Below are 25,106 nucleotides of genomic sequence, written 5' to 3'. Positions count from 1 at the left end.
CACATCAGGTTCTCTGCTCAGCAGGGATCCTGTTTCCCCCTCTCTCTCTGCCTGCCTCTCTGCCTACTTGTCATCTCGTCTGTCAAGTAAATAAATAAGATCTTTAAAAAAAAAATGCCTTTTTTACACATGGGTCTGTCAAATTGGAATCCATGGAGGGTCTACATGGCACTCGGGTGTCAGATCAAATGCCTCTTGTAATTAACTGTAATTCATCTTTCCTACTTCCCATGCCACTTCTTTATTGAGGAAAACATCATTTGTCTTGTAAAATGTCCCACACTCTCATTGTTTCCTCTGGCATTATTTCATTTGCTCTGTTTCTTGTATTTACTACAAGTTTTTAGTTAGATCAACAGACTTGATATTCAGGTTCTTTTTTTCTTTTTTCCTCTTGGTGACAAGAGTAGCTGCATAGGGGGTGTTATGGGCATTGCATGGGGGGACGCCCAGTAGTCTGGTCAACCTGCTTTTATGAATCTTCATTCCTATAGACAGTAATGTAATTGCTTATTAGTTTCATCTTACAACACAGACATAACTGTTTTGTAATAACAATACTACAAGACCACTAACAATAAAACCACTGAATGCAGGGGTGCCTGGGTGGCTCTGTTGGTTAAGTGTCTGCCTTGGGCTCAGGTCATGATCCTGGGGCCCTGGGAGTGAGCCCTGCATTGGGCTCCCTGCTCTGGGGGGAGTCTTCTTCTCCCTCTTTCTCTGCCCCAACATCCCCCCAACTCTCTCAAAATACAAAAAACCAAAACCAAAAAACCCACTGAATGCAGTTTAAGAAAAGTATGCAATTCCAAAAAAAACCCAATTCTTTTTGTCCTTAAGATATATATATCCTACAAAATATTTTCAGTAAAAATAATACATTTTTTGTTACCCAAAATAATTCTTTGTGCTGATAGTCATCTTTTTCCCTCTTTGATATAACTATGCTTTTCCAGTTATGTATAATAGTACATGGCAGCAAAATCAAAACAATAAAATCAGTATTCTGAAAAGTATTGCTTCTATACCTACCTTTTCTCTTACCTATTCCATCCCTTTTTCTAAGGGATTTTAGTAGTTTTTAATTTATCTATATAGTTTTTCCATCGTTTCCTTTTGAAAAGTATGAGCAAATACACTGTATTCTCCTCCCCTTCAACTTCTTATATTGAAGTAGCAGATGATGTGTAGCCTTCTGCTTCTTGCTTTTCTCACTTAACATGTCCTAGAGATTGTTCCCTTTTATTTTTTATTTTATTATTTTTTGAAGATGTTATTTATTTATTTGACAGAGAGAGAGAACACAAGCAGGGGGAGCAGCAGGCAGAGGCAGAGGGAGAAGCAGGCTCCCCGCTGAGCAGGGAGCACAATGTGGGACTCCATTCCAGGACCCTGGGATCATGATCTAAGCAGAAGGCAGACATAACCAATTGAGCTACCCTGGTGTCCTTGAGATTGCTCCCTTTGAAAATAATGCTATGAATTTTAGAATGATTCTATCATAGGGAGCACTGTGTAATAAAACCCTAAAACCTAAAAGAAAGATGTGGACTTAAGTGTCTTACTGGTGAACTATAAAAAGGAAACCTAACCTGATGACCCCAGTGGTGAGGGTTTTAATCATCTGGGAGAGGCAGGCAGATCCTGGGCCCCAAATGAGAATCAACTGGTTGATAATCACATTCTGTATCCTTGCTGGTTTGCAAGATATCCTTTTTCTTTTAAAATTTGGTTGATTACTCTTTCTTGAGAAGGCATCAAGCTAAGTATTGCAGTAACCTGGAAGGAGTAAAAATAGTGAAGGTGTGAAATGATGAAGAGATGACCTGGATTCACATTGTTTATGTTAAGATGAATTTAAGTGTAAAGTAAGTAATAATAGCTGATGATAGGGCATTTTTGTATGCTTGTCTGCTACGTATGGCATTTGAGAGTTCTAAAGAATGTTTTTGTAAGTTTTTAATTTTGTTTAAATTGTTTCAGGTACTTTACATAAAATTTGTAATAAACATTTACATGTTTAGGAAATTGATTTTTCAAAGTTGCATTTATTTAGATAAGTGTTTATTAAATAGAACCCTAAAATACAAATATCAGTCAATGTTTGTCTCCAGGCATAAGAACCCCCTTGGGCATTAAAGACTGTTTCAATAATTTGCAAAAGATAAAAATATCTAAGAAAATCACTCATGAAAAATCCAACACTTTATAGCATGTCATGTACTGTCACAGACACTGCTCACTTCTGCATTAAAGAGAGACACTGCTCACTTCTGCATTAAAGACGTGGTTTCTTTTTAGTATTTTTGTTATTTCTTTGAACTTTTCCAGTCTATAGAAAAAAAAAAAATCAGAGTCGGGAGGGATTTGAAGTAATGCATTCAATATGTATTTATAAACCGTGTCTCGGTCTATTCAGGGCGCTGTAGCAAAATATAGATGTTATAAACAACAGAAGTCTGTTTCTCCAGTTCGGGAGGCTGGGAGGTCCAAGATCAAGGTGCTGGCAGATTCTTTGTCTGGTGAGAGCCCAGCCCCTGGTTCATTACCTGCCGACTTCTTGCTATTTCGTCTTAGAGCAGCAGGGGTGAGGAAGCCCGCTGGAGTGTCTTATAAACACACCGATTGGTTCATAAGGGCTCCACCTTCATGGGCTAATCATCTCCCAAAGGCCCCACCTCCAAATGCTATCACATTGGAGATTGGGTTTCAACATTACCGATTTTAGCGGACATAAACATCCAATCCATAGCAAATCCCATACTACATTGCTAGCATTATTCTAGAATGATGCTATATGAGATAGTAATGAAGCTCATCAATGAAGTAAAGACACGGTACTTTAAAATATGATGAGATATGTTAAGGTAATTTAATGTATGATCTTTCAGTTCAAGGGTTAACCGAGCAAAAAAAGGAATTGCCTACCAGAAGAAAAAGTTTGTTATAATACACTAAAAAACAAAAATTGTAATATGAATTCAATGATTTACATTTATTTTTTGTTTGGTTCTTACCTATTATTATAGTAGGTATTTCAAATATTATAGAGGTAAAACATTTTTCTTCTATTGGCATTATGTAAACACATCAGTTTTCTCAGATGTAATAAATGGACAATATTTAACAAAGTTAAAAGTTAAGGGGGACCAATTACTGCTGCCACTAAAGAACCATAAATTCAGTATTATTTGTCAGTTAGCATTCATGGTTGGTGCTGGTATTTCATTATTTTTTCATTTATTACAAAATTTCACCAGGCCTCACCAGCCTAGGATACAAGGAGAACAAAGTTGATAGTAATATTCCAAATTTCAGTGCCTCTAGTCCCTATCTTCAAAATCTAAGTGGTTGGTTTCCCCTTAAAATTCCAACCAATTGTATTTGGGAATTCCAAAGCTCTCCAGTGTGAATTCAAGAATTCCCCTTGGCTTCCCCAAGCCTATTTAGCTGCCTGAGGTGACCCTCAGCACTGAGGCTGTTGCCTTCTGGAGAGCCCTGAAGGTGGAGGTGGAGACTGAGGCGTCTTCAACCACAAATCTTTAATGTGCCAAAATAGTGCTCCTTTCTCTGGACTGTTCCTCTACTCAAAACATATCCGGTGGTCACACTGTTTGAAAGACATACTTTTATGAAGACCTTAAACCAAACTTGTACTTTAAGACTAATTCCACAACTGTTTGCCTGCCAAAATGGTACCACTATGTGGCAAGAGCTCAAAATATCCATGTTCCCAGTAGCTTTGGAGATAAATGCTTTTGATTAAATTTTAATTGGAGGGATTGCATTATTTCAAAATTTGCTGTAACGTAAGACTTTTGTAATATTTTTATTAAGTTATTTCAAATTTTCAGAACTTCAGAGTCAGACAAAAGTTGATGGCATGGTGCTGTGTGTGCTGAAGAGAAGGGGAGGAAATGTCTTCTCTCATTTTGTGTCACACAAATAGTGCCAAGTGCCTCATAAGAGCAGTTCTTTGGGATTTTCCCTGCAGTTTCTTTTTCCTTAAGGCTCTGACCCCCAATCCATGGGGCTGAGACCAATGCTATAGCAACCTCCCCAACACCTCCTGCATTCCAGTCATTCTTTCAGATGATAGACTCAAACTCCTTCTTCAGCCTCTCATCAAAACAAATTCAAAACAAAAACATTTAAATTGGTTTCTAGAACTTTTTCTGTAAAAATACATTAAAGACACCCAGATACTGAATCCATCTGATTTAGTCTGGGACCATGCCTTATTTGCCCTTCATTGTCATTAAACATTGAAAAATACAGAGAAGGAGAACAAAGAAAAAAGTGGGATAGTTTTTGTATCAACTGAATCATCAGTGTTAACATGCAGTCCTTGTTTAGACCCTAATTTGAACAAACTAACTACTTAAGATATTTGGGGGAACAATTCCAGAGAGTTGGATAATAGTTGATATTAAACAATTATTAATTGTCTCAGTTGGGATAACACAGTTGTGGTTGTGAAGAAAATGTGGTTATATTTTAGAAATAGGTACTAAAAAATTTGGCTTGTATACTTTATATACTTCAAAAACATTGTTGACAATGTTAAATGTAGACTATGGTTATTAAGTATTCATTCTAATTCTCTGAAAGTTTGAAATTTTTTTAATAAGATATTTTTAAGGCTGAGTTGTAATATGCTACAGGTAGCATATTTTAAAAAAGAGATTACTATTGTGATTTTATTTTTCTTCCAAACTATAAAAATGTTTCCCTGAAACTAGGGTGTTAGGTTGAGTTATTTTCCTTGAATCATATTGTATGCTGTTGGAACTCAGTTTAAAACAGAGGGCCATAGCACAAGGGATAAGACATATTCTCAGTAGTAATAGCAACTCACCACAGTGATAATTCCTAAAGAGGTGGGGAATGAGCATGAGCAGTTTACAGAGGTTCACAGGAGATTCTAATTGGCCTCTGGAGAAGGGGCCACCAGTCTAAAAGAAAAGAGCAGTGTCACATTCTAACTAAATGCTGACAAAATTCTTTTGCAATTAATTCGTTATTGAGATGTTCCCACTCTAACTTTAGAAACCATCCCCCATGGCAGAATTTTTCCTTTTATTTCCAGACTCATAACTAATCTTATAATATTACTGGATTCTCAGAAATTATATAAAGATGCACCTTTCTCTCCTTCTCCTTCTCTTCAGTTATCACTCAGTCTGTGTGTAGCAGTCCTTCTGGAAAATTGGGGAGAGTGGTCTGTTACAGCCTGGAAACAGAGCGCTCACTGTGAGGCCCTTTATATCAATGCCAACTTGCTTTTTATCCAGCAACTTCTGCATGGTCATTGCCTGAATCCTTTAATCTCCATTTTTAGAAGCCAGATGGCAGAGAATTGGTAATTTCCAAGGAATTCGGTCCATACATATTTGTTGAGCTCCTACTCCATGCAATCCTATCAGCTGGAATAAAAAAGTGAGAGAAAGAATATTTTCTAATCACTAGCAGCTAACTAATATACAGCTGCTATCAAGAATAGAGGGCAGTGGGGAAGATGGTGGAACAGCAGGACCCTGAGCTCATCACACACCGAGTCAATAGCTGCTACATATATTGCAACTAACTTTGAAAATAAGCTGAAGACTGGCAGATCATATCTTGCAGAGAGAAGTCCACATCAAAAAGGTTAGGAGGGGTAGAGATGTGGTCAAGAACCAAACTCTTGAGAAGAGAACCAAATGAACCACAAATGGGAGGGACTCCAGAAGCATGGAGGAGTGAGGGGATCAGACCCCACACCAGGCACCACTGGCCCTGGCGACCCACACTGGGAAGATGAGTCCCCATAACACCTGGCTTTGAAAATCAGTGGGACTTAACTCTGGGAGCTTTAAAAATCAGCAGGGCTGGCTTAGCTCTGAGAGAGCTTGGGGGGGTGGTGATAGGAAACCAAGTCTCTACCCTTAAAGATCCAGGATACTAAATGACTCTGTGGAAACACAGCACAGTTACAGAAATTTTTTTTTTTAAAGATTTTATTTATTTATTTGACAGACAGAGATCACAAGTAGGCAGAGAGGCAGGCAGAGAGAGAGGAGGAAGCAGACTCCCCACTGAGCAAGAGGCTGATGTGGGGCTCGATCATAGTACCATGGATCATGACCTGAGCTGAAGGCAGAGGCTTTAACCCACTGAGCCACCCAGGTGCCCCCAGTTACAGAAATTTGAAAAGTGCTTGGGATATATATGAAGGAGATTTATTGACTAACTTTAGGGCATGTGTTGGAAGGGCAGGGATCTACGGGAGAGTTCTTTGGGAGCAAAAGCGCTAGGGGGAGCCATTTTTCTTGCCCTCCCCCAGCCTAGATAGCTGCCTGCTTGGGGGAGCCTATTCTAATGCTCTCCATCTCTTGATTACTAGGACTGCTGCCCTGGCATTCTCTTTTAGCCCCACACTATCCAATCCACCTACCTTGGGAGGTGTTCCTTCAAAGTGGCTCCAACTCTGTCATACCTGGCAGGCAGTACTGGCTAGAACCAGTCCCTCTCCAAAGTGACTCTTGCCCTGTAGACATGGGGAGATAATGCCACACACCAGCCCATCAGCTCAGCCATTTCTTCAGCAGGGCTTTTGAGTTGGCTGCATAAGAAACAAGACCTTCTTGTCAGTGCGTCCACAGCTATCACAGAAACTAATCGCAGAGATCCAGGCTGAGGACCAGTCTGACTCACCAGTGTGTCCATAGCAATAGGAAGACACATGCAGCCTATACAGGGGACACCCCTGGAACACTTGGTTCTGGTGTATAGGGGGAACTGCAATACCATGCACCATAGGACTGCACCATAGGACCACAACTTTCAAGACCAGGAGACATAGCTGAACTACTTAATACATAGAAACAGATACAGAAAGTTAGACAAAATGGGGGAGATGGAGGTACATGTCCCAAATGAAATAAGAAGACAAAAATCACAGAAAAAGAGCTAAACAACATGAGATAAGCAATACACTTAATAAAGACCAAAATAATGATCATAAGATACTTACTGGACTGGACAGAAGAGTGAGTAAACTCAATGAGGACTTCAACAGAGATAAGAAATACAAAAACCAGTCGGAGCTGAATTACATAATAATTGAGATGAAAAACACACTAGAGGGAATCAACATCAGATTAAATGATGCAGAAAAATGGGTCAATGGGGTACCTGGGTGGCTCAGTTCGTTAAGTGTCTGACTCTAGATTTTGGCTTAGGTCATGATCTCAGGGTCATAGGATCAAGCCCTATATTGGGGCTTTTGCTGGTCATGGAGCCGCCTTAAGATTCTCTCTCTCCCTCTGTCCCTCCCCCCAACTCATGCTCTCCCTTTCCAAAAAAATAAAAATAAAAATAAAGATAAGAAGGATCAGGAACCCAGTCAACAGAGGACTGGGTAGTGGGAAGGAACAAAGCTGAATAGCAAAAAGAAAAAGAATAATAGAGATGCAAATAAGTTAAGAGACCTCTGCAACATCATCAAATATAACTACATTTACATTATAGGGATCCCAGAAAGAGAAGAAAGAAAGGGGTAAAAAATTTATTTGAAGAAATAATAGCTGCAACTTACCTAACCTGGGGGAAGGCAATAGACATCCAGGTCCAGGAGGCAAAGAGATCCTCAAAGAAGATGAACCCAAAGAATTCCACATGAAGACACATAATAATTAAAATGGCAAAATGTAAAAGTGAAAAGAAAACCTCAAATATAGAAGGAGAAATCAGTTACATGCCAGAAACAATCCATAAGGTTAACAGCTGATTTTTTAGCAGAAACTTTGTAGGTCAGAAAAAAATAGCATGAAATATTCTAAGTGCTGAAGGAAAAACACTACAACGGAGAATACTCTACCTGGCAAAATTATCATTCGATTGAAAGTGAGTTAAAAGCTACCTAGCTAAATAAAACTTAGAGGAGTTCATTACCACTAAACCACTCTTACAAGAAATGTTAAATGGAATTCTTTACTTAGAAAGAAAAGACCATGCCTAGAAGTAAGAAAATTAGGAAAGGAAAAAATTTCACTAGTAAAAGAAACATATAATAAAGATAGTAGATTAATTATTTATAAAGCCAATATGGAGTTAAAACACAAAAGTAGTAAGATCAATTATATCTATAATTAGTCAGGGAATACACAAAGTAAAAAGATGTAAAATATGATGTGAGATGCATAAAACGTGAATGGGGGAGTAAAAATTCAGTGCTTTCAGAACGTGTTCAAACTTAAGCCTCCTATAGACTTCCTATAGACTGTTATATGCATACAGTGCTTTATATGAACCTCGTGGTAACCACAAATCAACAGTCTGTAATAGATACACAAAAAGTAAAGAGAAAAGAATCCAAGCATAACACTAAAGAAAGACATCAAACCATAAGGAAAGAAAGCAAGAGAAGAGAGGAATAGAGAATAACTACAAACACAACTAGAAAACAATTAACAAAATGGCAATAAGTACATACCTATCAATAATCACTTTAAATGTAAATGGATTAATGCACCAATTAATAAAAAAATAGTGCAACCAAATGGATAAAAAAATAGGATCCCTCAATATTCTGCCTACAAAAGATTCAGTTTAGACCTAAAGATATATACCCATGGAAAGTAAAGGGCCGTAAAAAGATATTCCATGCAAATGGAAGTGAAAAACAAAACAAAATAAAAAGCAGGTCGCAACACTTGTATCAGACAAAATAGACTTTAAACTAATACTGCAACAACAACAAGAACAATAAGAAGAACAACAACAACAAAAAGAGGGGCTTTACACAACGCTAAAAGGATCAATCCAACCAGGGAATGCTATTGTAAATATTATGCACACAACATACATAAATACTAAATACATAAAGCAAACATTAACAGACATAAAGGGAGATTGCCAGTAATATTAGGGGAATTTAACACCTCACGTACATTAATTGATAGATCATCCAGACAGAAAAATCCATAAGGAAACAGTGGCTCTAACCAATACATTAGACCAGATGAACTCAAGAGATATACACAGAACATTTCAACCAAAAACAACAGAATACACATTCTTTTCAAAAACACATGGGACATTCTCTAGGATAGATAATATGCCACTTTAATAAGTTTAAGAAGATTGAAATCATATCAAGCATCTTTTCTAATCACAATGATATGAAACTAGAAGTCTGTTACAAGAAAAGAAAACCTGGAAAAAACACAAACACATGGAGGCTAAACATTGTGTTTCTAAAGAAGCAATAGGTCAAAGAAGAAATCAAATTAGAAATAAAAAAATAGGGGTGCCTGGGTGGCTCAGTGGGTTAAAGCCTCTGCCTTCGGCTCAGGTCATGATTCCAGGGTCCTGGGAACCAGCCCCAGACTGGGCTCTCTGCTCAGCGAGGAGCCTGCTTCCCACCCTCCCCCACCTGCCTCTCTGCCTACTTGTGATCTCTCTGTCAAATAAATAAATAAAATCTTAAAAAAAAAAACCCAAAAATAAAAAAAATACATAGAGACAAACGAAAATGGAAAAACAATGGTGCAAAATCTTTGGGATACACCAAAAGTAGTTCCAAGAGAAAAATTTACAATAATATAGACCTACCTCAAGAAACAAGAAAAATCTTAAATAAACAACCTAACTTTATACCGAAAAGAACAACAAAAAAAGAAGACTAACAAAACCAAAGTCCAAATTAGTAGAAGGAAGAAATAATAAAGATTTGAACAGAAATAAATGAGAGAGAGAGTAAAAAAAAAATCAATAGAAAAGATCAATGAATGCAAGAGCTGGTTCTTTGACTAGCTAAACAAAACTGATCAACCTTTAGCAAGTTTCATTAAGAAAAAAAGAGGATGCAAGTAAATATTTTTAGAAATGAAAGGAGAAATAACAACAAACATCACAGAAATATGAAGGATATAAGAGAATATTATGAAAATTATATGCCAAAATATTGGACAATTTGGAAGAAATGGACAAATTCCTAGAAACATACAACCTCCCAAAACTGAATCAGAAAATAATAGCAAACTTGAATAGACTAAGTACTAGTAATGAAATTGAATTGAATCAATTACCCCAAAACTCTCAACTAATGGAAGTCCAGGACTAGTGGCTTTTTAGGTGAATACTACCACACATTTAGAGAAGACTTAATACCTATCCTTCTCAAACTATTCCAGAAAGTAGAAAAAGAAAGAATGCTTTAAATTCATTCTATGAGACCAACATTAATCTGATACCAAAACCAGACAAAGACACTGCAAAAAGAGAAAACTACAGGCCAATATTCCTGGGGAACATACATGCAAAAGTCCTTAACAAAATATTAGCAAACCTAATTCAATCTTACATTCAAGGGATAGATCACTACAATCAAGTGGGATTTATTCCAGGGATGCAATCTTAGCAAATCAATCAAAATGATGCATCACAGGGGTGCCTGGTGGGCTCAGTGGGTTAAAGCCTCTGCCTTCGGCTCAGGTCCCAGAGTCCTGGGATGGAGCCCCACATCGAGCTCTCTGCTCAGCGGGGAGCCTGCTTCCTCCTCTCTCTCTCTGCCTATCTCTTTGCCTACTTGTGATCCCTGTCTGTCAAATAAATAAATAAACAAATAAATAATGATGCATCACATTAACAAGAAGAAGGATAAAAACCACATGATTATCTCAATAGATGCAAAAGTATTTGACAAAATACATATCTATTTATTATAAAACTGTCAACAAACTGGGTATACAGGAAACATCCCTCAACATAATAAAGGCTGTATATGAAAAACCCACAGCTACATACTCAGTGGTGAAAACTGAAAGCCAATTCTCTAAGATCAGGAAAGAGAAAAGATATCTACTTTCACTACTTTTATTCAGCAAAGTACTGAAAGTCCTAGCCACAGCAATCAAACTAGAGAAAGAAATAAAAGGCATCCAAATTGGTGAGGAAGAAGTTAAACTGTCACTGTTTGCAGATGCCATCATACTATATGTAGAAAACCACAGGACTCCACCAAAACAATATTAGGATTAATAAATGAATTCACTAAAGTTGCAGGATAGATATTGATATAGAGAAATCTGTTGCATTTGTATATACAGTATATTAACACAGTAGCAGAAAGAGAAATAATAATAATAATAAAACAACTCTAATTACAATTGCATCAAAAGAATAAACAACCTATAAATAAATTTAACCCAGGAGGTGAAAGACTTATACTCTGAAAACTATAAGACATCAATGAAAGAAATTGAAGATGACACAGATAGAAAGACATACCATGCTCATGGACTGGAAGAAGTAATCTTCAAATGTCCATAATAGTCAAAGAAATCTACAGTCAATGCAATCTCTATCAAAGTACAAACAGCATTTTTTTTTTAAACAAAACTGGAGTAATACTAAATTTGTATGGAACCACAAAAGACCTTGAATAGCCAAAGCAATCTTGGGAAAGAGCAAAGCTGGAAGTACCACAATGTCAGATTTTAAGATATATTACAAAGCTATTGCAATCAAAACAGTATGGTACTGGCACAAACGTAGACACATAGATAAAGGGAATAGGATAGAGAGTCCATAAATAAACCCACAGTTATACTGTCAAACTGTGACAAAGGAGGCAGGAATATACAAACTATAGAAATGAACCATGAAAGTATAGTATAGAGAGCAGGATGTACAATGGGGAAAAGGCAGTCTCCTCAACAAATGGTTTTGGGAAAACTGAACAGCTACATGTAAAAGAATGAAACTGAACCAACCACTTTCTTACACCATGTACAAACATAGACTCAAAATGGATTAAAAACCTTAATGTGAGACTTGAAATCATAAAACTTCTAAGAGAAAACATAGGCAGTAATCTCTTAGACAATAACCTTAGCAACATGTTTATGGAGTCTTCTCAGGCAAAGGAAGTAAAAGCAAAAATAAACTACCAGGAGTACACCAAAATAAAAAGTTTTGCATAACAAAGGAAACGAACAACAAAATGGAGAGGTAACTTCCTGAAGGAGAGAAGATATTTGCAAATGACATGCCTGATAGGGCTTAAAATCCAAAATATATAAGGAATTTGTGCAACCCAATACCAAAAGACACAACACAAATACTCCAATTAAAAATGGGCAGAGGATCTGAATACACATTTTTCCAAAAATGACATACAGATGGCCAGCATATGCATGAAAAGATGCTCAACATCACTCATCATCAGAGAAATGGAAATCAAAACCACAATGAGATATCACCGCATACCAGTCAGAATGGCTAGTATCAAAAAAACAAGAAATTTCAGGTGTTGATGAGGATGTGAAGAAAAGAGAAGCCCTGTGCACTGTTGGTGAGACTGTAAATTGGAGCAACTAATGTGGAAAACAGTACAGAGGTTCTGCAAAAAATTAAAAATACCATATAATCTATTAATTCCACTTGTGATTATTTGAAGAAAATGAAAATACTAATTTGAAAAGATATGTGTACCCCTATGTTTACTGAAGAATTATTTATACTAGCCAAAATATGGAAGCAACCCAAGTGTCCATCAATAGATAAATGGATAAAGATAAATGGTGGTACATATATATATGAAGGCATATTATCCAGCCATTTGAAAAGAATGAGATCTTGCTATTTACGATGACCCAGATGGACCGAGAGGCTGTTACGCTAAGTGAAGTAAGTTAGACAAAGACAAAAGCCATATGAATTCACTTACATGTGGACTCCAAAAAAACCCAGAAGAAATGATGGTATTTTTAAAAACAAATTAATAATTTAACAAATTATTTTTGTTTAACAAACAAACGAACAAAAAACAGAGTTATACATTCAGCGAAAAAACTGATAGTTAACAGAGGTGAGGTGTGTAGGAATATGTGAAGTGGCAGAGGGAATTAAGACATATAAGCTCCGAGTCAGAAAATTAGTAAGTCATGGAGATGAAAAGCACAGCATAAGGAATCTAGTCAATATCATTGTGAAAATCTTGTATGATGACAGGTGTTTACCACACTAGTTGTGGTAAGCACTGAGTAATGTAGAGAATTTTTAAATCACTTTGTTATACACCTGAACTAATAGAAATTGTATGTCAACTATACTGCAACAATAATATTGCATAAATAATAATAATACAATGATAATAAATAATAATAATAAATGCAAATATTTCAAGTAGCACGTTGCTGGAGCGTAGTGAAGATGTTGAATGGTGGAAGCAAAACCATGTGACTGAGTGTCCCTGCGTGTGTCTGAGGGTTAGACTGGCCAGAGGGGCTGCTGAGCCCCAGTGGTGCTGATGCATGAGTGGCCCCAAGTGGGGGTGGGGCATTCCTGGGCTTGAGCCTTTGCTGCAGGTCAGTGCCTTGACACACACACTCTCTCCTTTATTTAAAAAAAAAAAAATTTTTTTTATTTATTTGAGAAAGAGACAGAGGACAGCAGCAGGGGAGGAGTGGGAGAGGGAGAAGCAGAGTCCCTGTTGAGCACCCAGTGACACTTTCTTAAAGCTATTTTCCCTCTGGAGAAAACAAGAGGAAGCCAACAATGAGGAAAAACCGTGGCTATTTTCATTCTATTAGTGTTTTTGTTTTGTTTTTTTTGGAGAACAATATATGTGAAATTAAAATAAGAATTTAGGGAAAGGAGGGGCACCTGGATGGCTCTGTTGGTTAAGGGTCTGCCTTCAGCTCAAGTCCTGATCTCAGGGTCCTGGGATTGAGGCCCATATGGGCTTCCCTGTTCAACGAGGAGCTGGCTTCTCCCTCCTGACCCTCCCACTGCTCCTGCTCTCACTCTCTCTCAAATAAAATCTTTTTAAAAAATTTAAAAAAGGAACTTAGGGAAATGAACTCTTGATAAAAGAATATTAGAATGACAAACTCTTCCAGAATATAAACTGTGTGTGGATTCATGAGGACATTACCTTCTTTCAAGAATAGAATTGAAAAAAACACTTTTATGCTGATTTAAAGAGTTGATTATTAGAAAACTCGAGTTCAAGAGTTCCTGGCTGAATAATTTTTGTTTTTATTCATTTGATCATGTAATATGCTCATTTTTAAATGAACTATGCCATTTACTGTAGATATTTATATAGTTCTTTCCAGGTTATAACTTCTAGAGAAAAAAGTTTAATCTTAGGAAATTTAGCGGCTAATGGCAGAGCAAGAAAATCGTATTGTAGATGAAATTTGTCTTTACTTCTGCCATTTCCTTCCTTTCCTGGTTTTAGCTCTACCTTGCTGTGATATCCCCAATATTTCTACTTTGTTTGTCTGGATTCCTTTCGCTTATGAAAATCAGAATTTAGTACAATTCTGTCATTTTAGTAAAATGACTTCAATGATTTATGATCTCCCTCACCACAAGAGTAATCTGCATATAAATTGCCATCAAACTGACGATTTCCAAATGTCATTGAACATCAGGCAGAATATCAGGGGGTTGTTGGGCCTTTGTTATATGCTTAAAATAGCTCCATGATTAACGTGTGTGTGTGTTTTATCTGTGAACTCAACAAAGCATTGACAGCAGTGTGCAAAGGAGAAAAACATCTGTCTTTGAAAATCAGAATTCAGAGTTCTGGGAAGTTGGTATAGATTTGAACAAAACAGATGTGGCCACATGTTTGACAAAGAAGGTGGTGATAACCTGAGAAAAAATAACACCATTAGCACTTCACAGTACCATGTACATATAACAAATGTGTTAATATGATATTATCTTACTCATTAAAGAAGGTACAGAAGGTACAGATGATTTCAGGAATCCTCTGTTAGCTGTTTGCACATGTTAACATATGTTATGGTGAATAGTTGCAAGTGATCAATTCATTTGCATCTCTTTCAGCGTATTCCAAAATTTTAATTTATGTGGCTTTCCTATTACTGTTTGGTGAGGCAAGCTTTTTTTTTTTTTTAAAGAAAATTTCATTTTATACTCTTGAGAATGTAAATTCTTTCAGTTTAATGGTGACCAGCAGACCCACAACTCTATATTCCTAACAATACACCTGACAATAATAGTACCATAGATCTACTTAAAATGTTTTAAAGTAAATACAATATAGTGAGAAAATTTTAAGTTGTGATTTTAATGTTTAAAAAATAGGTTATGGACATATACAATAAAGTTATAAACTATATAAATGGCACGTAGTTCTTCTAATCTGTTCCCATCTCCCTACTGCCCAATGCAAATATTGCTCTCATTTTCCTCTGTCTCTTCTGGAGTTGGCCTCTGCATTCCATTTATTTCTAATGTGTGCTATTTAATGTATTTATTTACTTTAGATGACTCCGGAATTGATGATAAAAGCATGTACTTTTTATACTGGACATTTAGTAAAGACCCACTTTTGGTAAGAATGTGATTTTCGCATCCTATTCCTTTGTGTTTTTATTCTTAATATTCTCTATTGGAAGAACAACTCATTTTTGGCCATTCTGATTTTATCTATTTAACCATGTTTCCACCATTTTGCATTCTGTATTTCTTTTATTTTTATTTAGCATTTACTTAGTTAAAATACGTTCTTTACTTCTTCAAGGTATTGCTTTTTTTCGAAGTGTAAGTCTACAATCCCTTCATCTGAAACCCTTGGAGATATGTTTCGAAATTTAGATTCTTTTTCTTAAAAAAATTTTACAGAGGTAATTTCTACACATTCTATGTATTATATAACATCTTCAGTGGTATCTGTGGCAGCATATTAGTATTTCTATTATATATGTTATATATGGATATAAAATGAAATGTCTATGAAATGAAATTTTAAAAAGACTACAAATAGCTATGTGTCAAGTCCAGAGAATTTTTGATGCAAAATTACTTTAGGTTTTTAATTTTTATTTGTTTACTTTTAAGATTTATTTATTTATTTTAGAGACAGAGACAGAGTGCGAGGGGAGCAGGGAGAAGGAGAGAGAATCTACTGAGTGTAGAGCCTGTTGTGAGGCTTGATCCCAGGACCCAAAGGTCATGACTTGAGCTGAAATCTAGAGCTGAAATCTAGAGCTGGATGTTCAACCAGCCAAGCCACCCAGGCGCCCCGAAGTGAAATTACTTTAGGTCAGGTCTAGTTTTGCTAGAAATCTAGAGCTGGATGTTCAACCAGCTGAGCCACCCAGGCGCCCTGAAGTAAAATTACTTTAGGTCAGGTCTAGTTTTGCCTCTAAATGGGTTTTGAAAAAAAACAGGTTATGAAAAATACCTTCCGAATTTCAGACCTTTACTGGGTTTTAGAAATATAGCAAAGGGAAGTACAAGCTCAAAGGAAACACAAGAAGTAGCTAGAACAGTAACAATAATCGAACAATTTCTTTCTATTCTGTGGTATTTGAAGCAATACAGGAGGTATTGTTACTCCTTCTCCCTCTCCATTTATTAGGAAGGTATTGCCACTGATATTATCAAAATACTATTTTTCTGTATTTACTGCCTATAGCACATGGAGAGACATAGCAATACCTCTTATAAGTGAAGATGAACTGGCTGAAAAGATGGAAAAAGCTAGGGAATATGACAATTTCAGACTTCAAAAATACATCTTTCGTCTCTGGCACTCTTATACAGAAGGTCAAAAAAAACTACTTACAGGTAAATCCTTGCATAGTAACGGTTAGTTTTTGTATTGCTTATTCAAAGAATCAACACATTTAACAATTACACAGTTTGCGGGTGGCTGGGTGGCTCGGTGGGTTAAGCCTCTGCCTTAAGCTCAGGTCATGATCTCAGAATCCTGAGATCGAGTCCTGCACCGGGCTCTCTGCTCAGCGGGGAACCTGGTTCTCCCTCTCGCTCTGTCTGCCTCTCTGCCTACTTGTGGTCTCTCTCTCTCTCTCCGTCAAATAAATAAATAAATAAAAATCTTAACAAAAAAATTAAGCAGTTTTTACTGAGAATTTTTTATTATGTCTAGAGAACTGTCATGAAATGTGACAAAAAGCCACTAATTAAATGTCTTACATTTAAATGACATTTGTCTCAAAGGGTTTTCTTGTAACAGAAAACAGGCATGTTTGAAATAAAAATTCTGTATGGATTTGTGTGATATATGTACAAATATAAATAGGATCTACGATCATCATTTTTACTCAGAGAAAGCTGGTATATGATAGGTACCCAAACTGACTATTTCTTGCAGAGAATTTTCCATTCCTTAGAGATATTTCACTGAATGGATACATGAGGAAACAAAGAAAATGCATTTTCCTTTCCTTAAATCCTTGATAGTATAGAGAGGGCATGTACATGATCTTGGAGGCAGGGATAGGGAACCCCAGCCTTTTGCTCAGATTTTAGCCACTTACCAAATACTGGTTTATGGCTGTTGCAAATCAGAGAATCATTTCCTCTTGATCAGTTACTCTTGGTACCTCAGTCACAGTGAGCCCTCTGAAATTTTTTTTTTAATTCTTTTTTTAGAGAGGAAGAGAGAGAGAGAGCAAGAGCATGCACACGGGAGCGTGGGGCGGGGGAGGAGAAGTGGGAGAGGGAGAGAGAAAATCTCAAGCAGACTCCATACCCTGAGGTGGGGCTCCATCTCATGACCCTGAGATCACAACCAGAGTGGTAATCAAGAGTTGAATGCCCCCCAGGTGCCCTCTGAGGGTTTAAAAGTAAGATTGATGGGCCTCTAATTCAGAGAGGAAGCAACTGGCTTCAGTTAAGAAGCCAGTGCCCTCGGGGCACCTGGGTGTCTCAGTGGGTTAAAGCCTCTGCCTTCAGCTCAGGTCATGATCTCTGGTTCCTGGGATGGAGCCCCGCATCGCATCGGGCTCTCTGCTCAGCAGGAAGCCTGCTTCCCCCCTCTGCCTGCCTCTCTGCCTATTTGTGATCTCCGTCTGTCAAATAAGTAAACAAAATCTTTAAAAAAAAAAAAAGAGTTTTTTAAAAAAAGAAGCCAATGCCCTATTCATTGGTGTCCCCAGGGCCTGCCTTAGTCATCCTCCTTCCTGGCCTGACCCCTGTATTTGAGCTTTGGACCCTTGGTTAAAACATAAAATGGAGTAATTTATTTAATCATAGGGCATTTAACTAAATCAGAATACTACCTTATGTGGCGCCTGGGTGGCTCAGTGGGTTAAAGCCTCTGCCTTCGGCTCAGGTCATGATCCCAGGATCCTTGGATCGAGCCCTGCATCGGGCTCTCTGCTCAGCAGGGAGCCTGCTTCCCTTCTTCTCTCTCTCTGCCTGCCTCTCTGCCTACTTGTGATCTCTGTCTACCAAACAAATAAGTAAAATCTTAAAAAAAAAAAAAAGAATACTACCTTATAATTGTATTTCTGTGATTAAGTTTAGGAGTTCTGGTTTTATAAAGAACAGTTTGATTAAAAAAAGAAAAGTTATGGGGCACCTGGGTGGCTCAGTGGGTTAAAGCCTCTGCCTTCGGCTCAGGTCAGGATCCCAGGGTCCTGGGATCGAGCCCTACATCAGGCTCTCTTCCCAGCAGGGAGCTTGCTTCCTTTCCTCTCTCTCTGCCTGCCTCTTGGCCTACTTGTGATCTCTGTCTGTCAAATAAATAAATAAAATATTAAAAAAGAAAAAGAAAAAGTTATGTATCCTATATATATCCTGATGTGTTATTACATCTATTACATCTTTATTTTTATTTTTTTAAGATTTTATTTATTTATTTGACAGAGAGATACAGCGAGAGAGGGAACACAAGGAGGAGGAGTTGAGAGAGAGAGAAGCATGAACGAGAGAGGGAGAAGCAGGCTTCCCGCTGAGCAGGGAGCCTGATGTGGGACTCGATCCCAGGACCCGGGGATCATGAACTGAGCTAAAGGAAAACGCTTAACCTGTTGTGCCACCCAGGCATCCCTGGGTGCAATTTCTCAATTTCCAAGGGCAAATGTGATGTTTACAGGTTAATAAAGTTTCAGGAGTAAAGATGTACTGCTGCCAAAAGTAATTAATTTTAGATATAATTAAAATCAAACAAAACCCGCCAGACACAATATTAGTTTATATTATAAACATGATAGAATATTAAACATTGTTTTTAGGAAACATCCTTATATATATACAATAATCTAATGACTTTTCTTTAGTTACACTAGTGCGGATACGAAGGATGTGCCGCCGTTACAAGCTATTAGCTATCCTAACCAAGTGGAGGGATAAAGCACAACATAAGTATAAGAAGAACGAAGAGGAGCTGGTATGGTATCTTGGAAACTTAATTTTTTTAGAAACTGAATTTGGTTGTTATATTGATGTTGCTTCAGATAATAATGCTATGCCTGGGAAGTATGAAAATATTAAATATTAGGCACTTAAAAAATATTTTACTTATTTATTTGAGAGAGACTGTGCATGTGTGTGCATGAACTGGGTGGAGAGACAAGAGTGAGAGGGAGAAGGAGAAGCAGACTCCCTGCTCTGTGGGGAGCTGGAGGCACGGCTCGATGGTGGGGCTCCATCCCAGGACCCTGAGGCCATGAACTGAGCTGAAGACAGGTGCTTAACGGACTGAGCCACCCAGGTGCCCCAATATTATATAATTTTGATGGGGTCTTTATTCTTTTAATTGAATAATTTAAATTTTCCTTCAGCTACAAAAAATATTTTCTAATAAATTCTGTTATTTCATTTCAACTCTGAACACTGAGAAAAAATCATTTCAACATTTTATTTAAAATTATTGGTAAAAATGAAGAATTTTGTTTAAGTAAGTGTTTAGATAGATATAGATGTCTAAAATAGAAGAGAGGGGTGCCTGGGTCGCTCAGGGGGTTAAAGCCTCTGTCTTTGGCTCAGGTCATGGTCCTAGGGTCCTGGGATCGAGCCCCGCATTCAGCTCTCTGCTCAGCAGGGAACCTGCTTCTTCCTCTCTCTCTTTGCCTGCCTCTCTGCCTACTTGTGATCTCTGTCTGTTAAATAAAAATAAATAAAATCTTAAAAAAAAAAAGAATTTAAAATGGAAGAGAAACCATTTGATATGATAAAAACTGAATAAATTTTTTTCTGTCCTAGATAAGATTAGATTGTTATTCTTTTTCAACCTTCAATATAATAAATTATAATTTTAATATAAATTATTTAAAAAATTACTAAATTGCTAAACTCATGGGGGTGCCTGGGTGGCTCAGTGGGTTAAAACCTCTGCCTTCAGCTCAGGTCATGGTCCCAGGGTCCTGGGATGGAGCTCTGCTCAGCGGGGAGCCCACTTCTCTCTCTCTCTCTGCCTGCTTCTTGGCCTACTTGTGATATCTGTCTGTCAAATAAATAAATAAAAATCTTTAAATTGCTAAACTAAAGGATCATTCTTAACTGGGACATTTTAATTAAAGCAATTAAAATAGAGGACCCAAGCAAATTCCTCCAAACTTAAAAATATTTCTGGTTTGCTTAAGCTGTTAATACCTTATTACTTAATGTTGTTTTAGAACACTCACAGTAACTATTAGGATCAGACATAGAAAAGTGGATTTTTTTTTTAGTTATATTACTTCATAGGTAATGTTTTATCAATAGTCTTGAAAGACAAAGTCGGGATAAATAAAAAAGAGAAAAATAAGAAATTAAACTCCCTCTTTAGTCGTTGCCTAGTGGAGGGCAGGATCAATGCCCTCCCACCGCTAACGGGTTCAGATGCTGACAGCGATGATACAACACACGTACCAAGAGGGTATACAAAGATTTATGCTGGAAACAGTGCTAAAGTCTACAGAGGACACTGAGATGCATAAAGCACAGTTCTTGCTCTCTGCAAATCTGTCCCTACTGATATCATGGTGTTCTTCTAGGATGTCCTTTAGCATTTGTGAAGTACACATTCAATGTTACTAGTTCATGTTCAGTGTTGCCAGTTCAACAGTTACACTTTAGGTAACCACTGTTTTAGTCTGCTTCTTCAGTGCTCGCTTGTCTGTCCTTCCTGCCTCCCTTTCCCTTTCTTCCTCTCTTCCTCTCTTTCTTTCTTTCTTTCTTTCTTTCTTTCTTTCTTTCTTTCTTTCTTCCCTTATTCCCTTCTTTCTCTTTCTTTCCTTCCTTCCCTCCTTCTTTCTTTCTGTTTAGATTTATTTGAGAGAGAAAGAGAGAGCACATTGGGGGAGGCAGGATGGGCAGAGGGAGAGAGAGACAAGGAATCTCAAGTAGACCCCCCACTGAGCAGGGAGCCTGATGTGGGGCTTGATCTCAAGACCCTGAAATCAAGACCCGAGCCAAAATCAAGAGTCAGATGCTTCCTGACTGAGCCACCCAGGCGCCCCTGTTCAGTGATTTTCGACACTGTGCACTAAGCTAGCATTTTAATCCTGGCTCCCCCCAAGACTCACTGATTGTCTAATGGTGAAATATGCAACCGTACATGACTAGTCTGCCCCTTTCACACCCCGCTTGAACTGAACATCTTGGAGGCAGTATTGTTTTCTTAATCACCCCCATACCCTGAGCATAATGTGTTGCATGCAATAGTTGATACATATTAATGTAAATAATAACACATAATGTAGATGTATACTGTACAGTTAGTTGGGTGTTTAGAGAAAACATTTACTTCTAGCTATGTGATTTCTTGGCCTAACAATCTCTCACTTAAGTGGGTGAAGTGAGCATGGCTGGTGTGTGCTGCGCAGAGAACGCAGGGAACACTTCTATGCACTAATCTTCTCCAATGTGTGCCCTTCCTTAGGCTCGTGTGTGTGTGTAACATTTATTTATCCTTATGGTTTTTTCTTGATTATGCAGTTTTAAGGAGCGTATTCAGCGTTAGAATGGGGACTTCTTGTAACAGTAAATCAGGCAAGACCCCAAATGCTTTCCTCTGCCTCTCCTTTTTTATCTCCGTGCTAACCACCTCCTTTCCATACCCCAAATATCCCGTCAGTCATTACTAGAACCTTGACTCTGTGGGTTTTGGCTTCTTCATCTAAAAGAGGAGGCTGGACCACATCATCGAAGTTGCTGCCTAGGCCACTGATGTCTGACAACACATGGGAATGATCTCTAATGCTCTGGTGGTCTGGAGCATATCACCCCACTATGGACAAAGGCAGTTTACAAAGCAGGGATGACAATAATACAGAATGTTTATTTGGTTCTATCATGGTGTCGAGTGCTGTGCTTTACACATATCTCATTTAACCTTCACAATGATGACATGGAATTTGCCGGTTATTTTCATGGCAGATATTAAAACATGAACTTCAGTTGCTGAAATGGAGAAGCAAGTTAAAATGCGACGTTGTTGCTAAGGAAGAATTCCCATTTCCTGAACACAGTGCATCTGAAGTCTCTCTTGGAAGCAAGGTTCCTGAATGTGACATTTCGCTGTTCCCCGAAAGAGTGATCTCACGGGTTCGTATGAATTCATGCATCATAACTTCATAATGTTTATGTAAAGAGTGGTTTTATAAACCTGTCATGAATGATGGGAATCCTATTTCAAAGAAACGTGTTTTTTTACAACTAGCTGAGGGTTCAACTCATATTTTTAGAGGTCATCCTTTTGGATGGCTGTAAGATGACTCTAGCAATCAAAAGTGGAGAAAGTAAAGCTACAGGAAATAAGAAGGGAAGGAAAACAGTCCTCCTTCAAGCATACATTGTCATTTAAGGTGGAACAGGTTTTAGCTATTGCAGCACACACTTTTTCATTTTTAATCCCTAATTTTTAAAATTTCACATGATGCCTTCACTCTGGGATATAGTGCACCTTTCAATTAGATGAAATATTTGTAGTATCTTTTCCCCCTAGATTGTGAATTCATAGAATCATGTAGTTACAGCTTACAATTCACTGAATTGATCTCTGAAAAATGAGCCATAATTCCAACTATAAGTTATATTCTCTCCTAATTTGATAGATAAATAATTTCTTTGTGAGACTGCCTGGGAAATGGTAGAAGAGTTATAAAATACCACCTTATTCTGATCAATGAAAGCTTCACATTATAAAATCCCGTGCGTTAAATACACCCCACTGAATGTGCAAAATTAAGCTCAAGTTCTATTTGGGGACAGGGTTTCTATACGTCTATGTCTAGTCCAGCATTTTACGTATCACATAGAGTTAGGATAAGGATATTTTCGCCCATAATTTCCTCTTTATAAAGTGTCTATTTTATCTTGTTCATTTTGAAATTGGAATTCCCACAATTTGCTTGCTGGTTTGTAATAGCTCTTTGTATATTGGTAATATCAAACCCTTTGCCTGGAACATATCAGAGATTTCCCTCCTACACCTGACGCTTGCCTTCAGTTTTGTCTGTACAGTCTTTCCGTGAGAGAAGCTTCAGAGCTCTGTATAACCAAGCCTAGCACTCTTGTCCTAATTATTTCTCTTTTTGTGTCATATTAATATGTTATTCTTATTGTTTTTTCTAAGCCGCATCACACTCTTTCTTACACTGATATGGCCGTTCTTTTGTCTTTGAATTCTCACACTATTCATTGCTAAAGTTTCTTTGTTTCCTTTATCAGTGGCTGCACTGGGGTTTTCAATTCATCACAGATTACACCTTCACGTAATTTTCTACTTTACATATAAGGTAATATCCTAACAAGAATATGCTTTCATTTTCCTTCTCCTGTGCTTCCCACTGTTATTGCCATGCATTATATCGGCAGGTGTTTATAAACCCTATAATGTATTATTTTTGCTTTAAATAGTCAATTATACTTTATTCAGCATATCCTTCTTTTGTTATTTATTTTTTATTGATGTGTAATTAACATACAGTGTTATATTAGTTTCAGGTGTACAATGTAATGATTCAACAGTTCCGTGCATTACTCGGCACTTGTCACAATAAGTGTGCTCTTAATCTGCTTGATTCATTTCACCCATCCTTCCACCCACCTCTCCTCTGGCAACCACCAGAGGTATTTAAAAGTCTGATTTTTTGTTTGTCTTTTTTTTCTTTGTTTGTTCATTTGCTTTGTTTCTTACATTTCACATATAAGTGTACTTCTCTAACTCATTTCACTTAACATCATACCCCCTAAGTCTATCCATGTTTTGCAAATGACAAGATCTTGTTCTTTTTTATGGCTTGGTAATATTCCATTGTACATATACTACTTCTTTAACCATTCATCTAGGATGGACACTTGGGTTGTTTCCATATTTCAGCTATTGTAAATAACACAATAAACATAGGGGTACATATGTCCTTTGGAATTAGTGTTTTCGTTTTCTTTGGGTGAATACCCAGTAGTGGAATTACTGTATCATGTGGTAATTCTAGTTTTAATTTTTTAAGGAATTCCATACTGTTTTCCACAGTGGTTATACCAATTTGCATTCCTACCAATAGTGCATGAGGGATCCAAAACTTGTGCATTTGATTTTAGCCATTCTGGCAGGTGTGAGGTGATACCTCATTATGGTTTTGATTTGCATTTCCCTGATGATCCATGATGCTGAGCATCTTTTCATGTGTTTGTTGGTCCTCTGTATGTCTTCTTTGGAGAAATGTCTGTTCATATCTTTTGCCCATTCTTAAATCAGATGATTTGTCTTTTTGATGTTGAGTTGTATAAGTTCTTTGTATACTTTGGATATTAACCCTTATCAGATATATCATTTGCAAATATCTTCTCCCATTCAGTAGGTTGCCTTGTCATTTTATTGACGGTTTCCTTCACTGTGCAAAAGCTTTTTATTTTAGCATAGTCCCAATAGTTTAATTTTGTTTTATTTTGCTTGTCTGGGGAGACATATCTAGAAAAATGCTTCCATGGCCAATGTCAAAGAAATTACTGCCTATGTTTTCTTCAAGGAGTTTTATAGTTTCAGGTATCATATTTAGGTCTTTAATCCATTTTGTGTTTATTTTTGAGCATGGTGTAAGAAAGTGGTTCAGGTTCATTCTTTTGCATGTTGCTGTCCAGTTTTCCCAACATCATTTGTTGAAGAGATTGTCTTTTCCCTATTGTATATTCTTTCTTCCTTTGTCATAGATTAATTGACCATATAAGCATGGGTTTATTTCTGGACTCTATTCTGTTCCCTTGATCTGTGTGTCTATTTTTGTGTGGGTATCATAGTGTTTGTATGCTATAGCTATATAATACATCTTGAAATCCAGGATTGTGATACCTACAGTTTTGCTTTGGCTGCTTCGTGTCTTTTGCGGTTCCATTCAAATTTT

At 37.3% G+C, this 25,106-nt stretch overlaps 1 protein-coding gene across 2 annotated transcripts in view; it reads left to right on the top strand.

Annotated features, from left to right (window-relative positions):
* Positions 1–25,106, top strand: part of FBXL13 (F-box and leucine rich repeat protein 13) — a 251,841-nt gene that overhangs the window by 20,353 nt on the left and 206,382 nt on the right. For both annotated transcript variants that reach the window (XM_059396979.1, XM_059396981.1), the window contains 4 exons: positions 15,294–15,361; positions 16,448–16,599; positions 19,059–19,168; positions 22,141–22,308. In XM_059396979.1, the coding sequence (XP_059252962.1) occupies positions 15,294–15,361; positions 16,448–16,599; positions 19,059–19,168; positions 22,141–22,308 (498 nt within the window). Of the gene's footprint in view, positions 1–15,293; positions 15,362–16,447; positions 16,600–19,058; positions 19,169–22,140; positions 22,309–25,106 lie in introns of those variants that run through there.

This window comes from Mustela nigripes, chromosome 4, assembly GCF_022355385.1.
Source record: "Mustela nigripes isolate SB6536 chromosome 4, MUSNIG.SB6536, whole genome shotgun sequence".
Classification (NCBI taxonomy): Eukaryota; Metazoa; Chordata; class Mammalia; order Carnivora; family Mustelidae; genus Mustela; species Mustela nigripes.
Note: the sequence above shows the minus strand (reverse complement) of the source record. Positions and strands in the feature narration are given on the sequence as shown.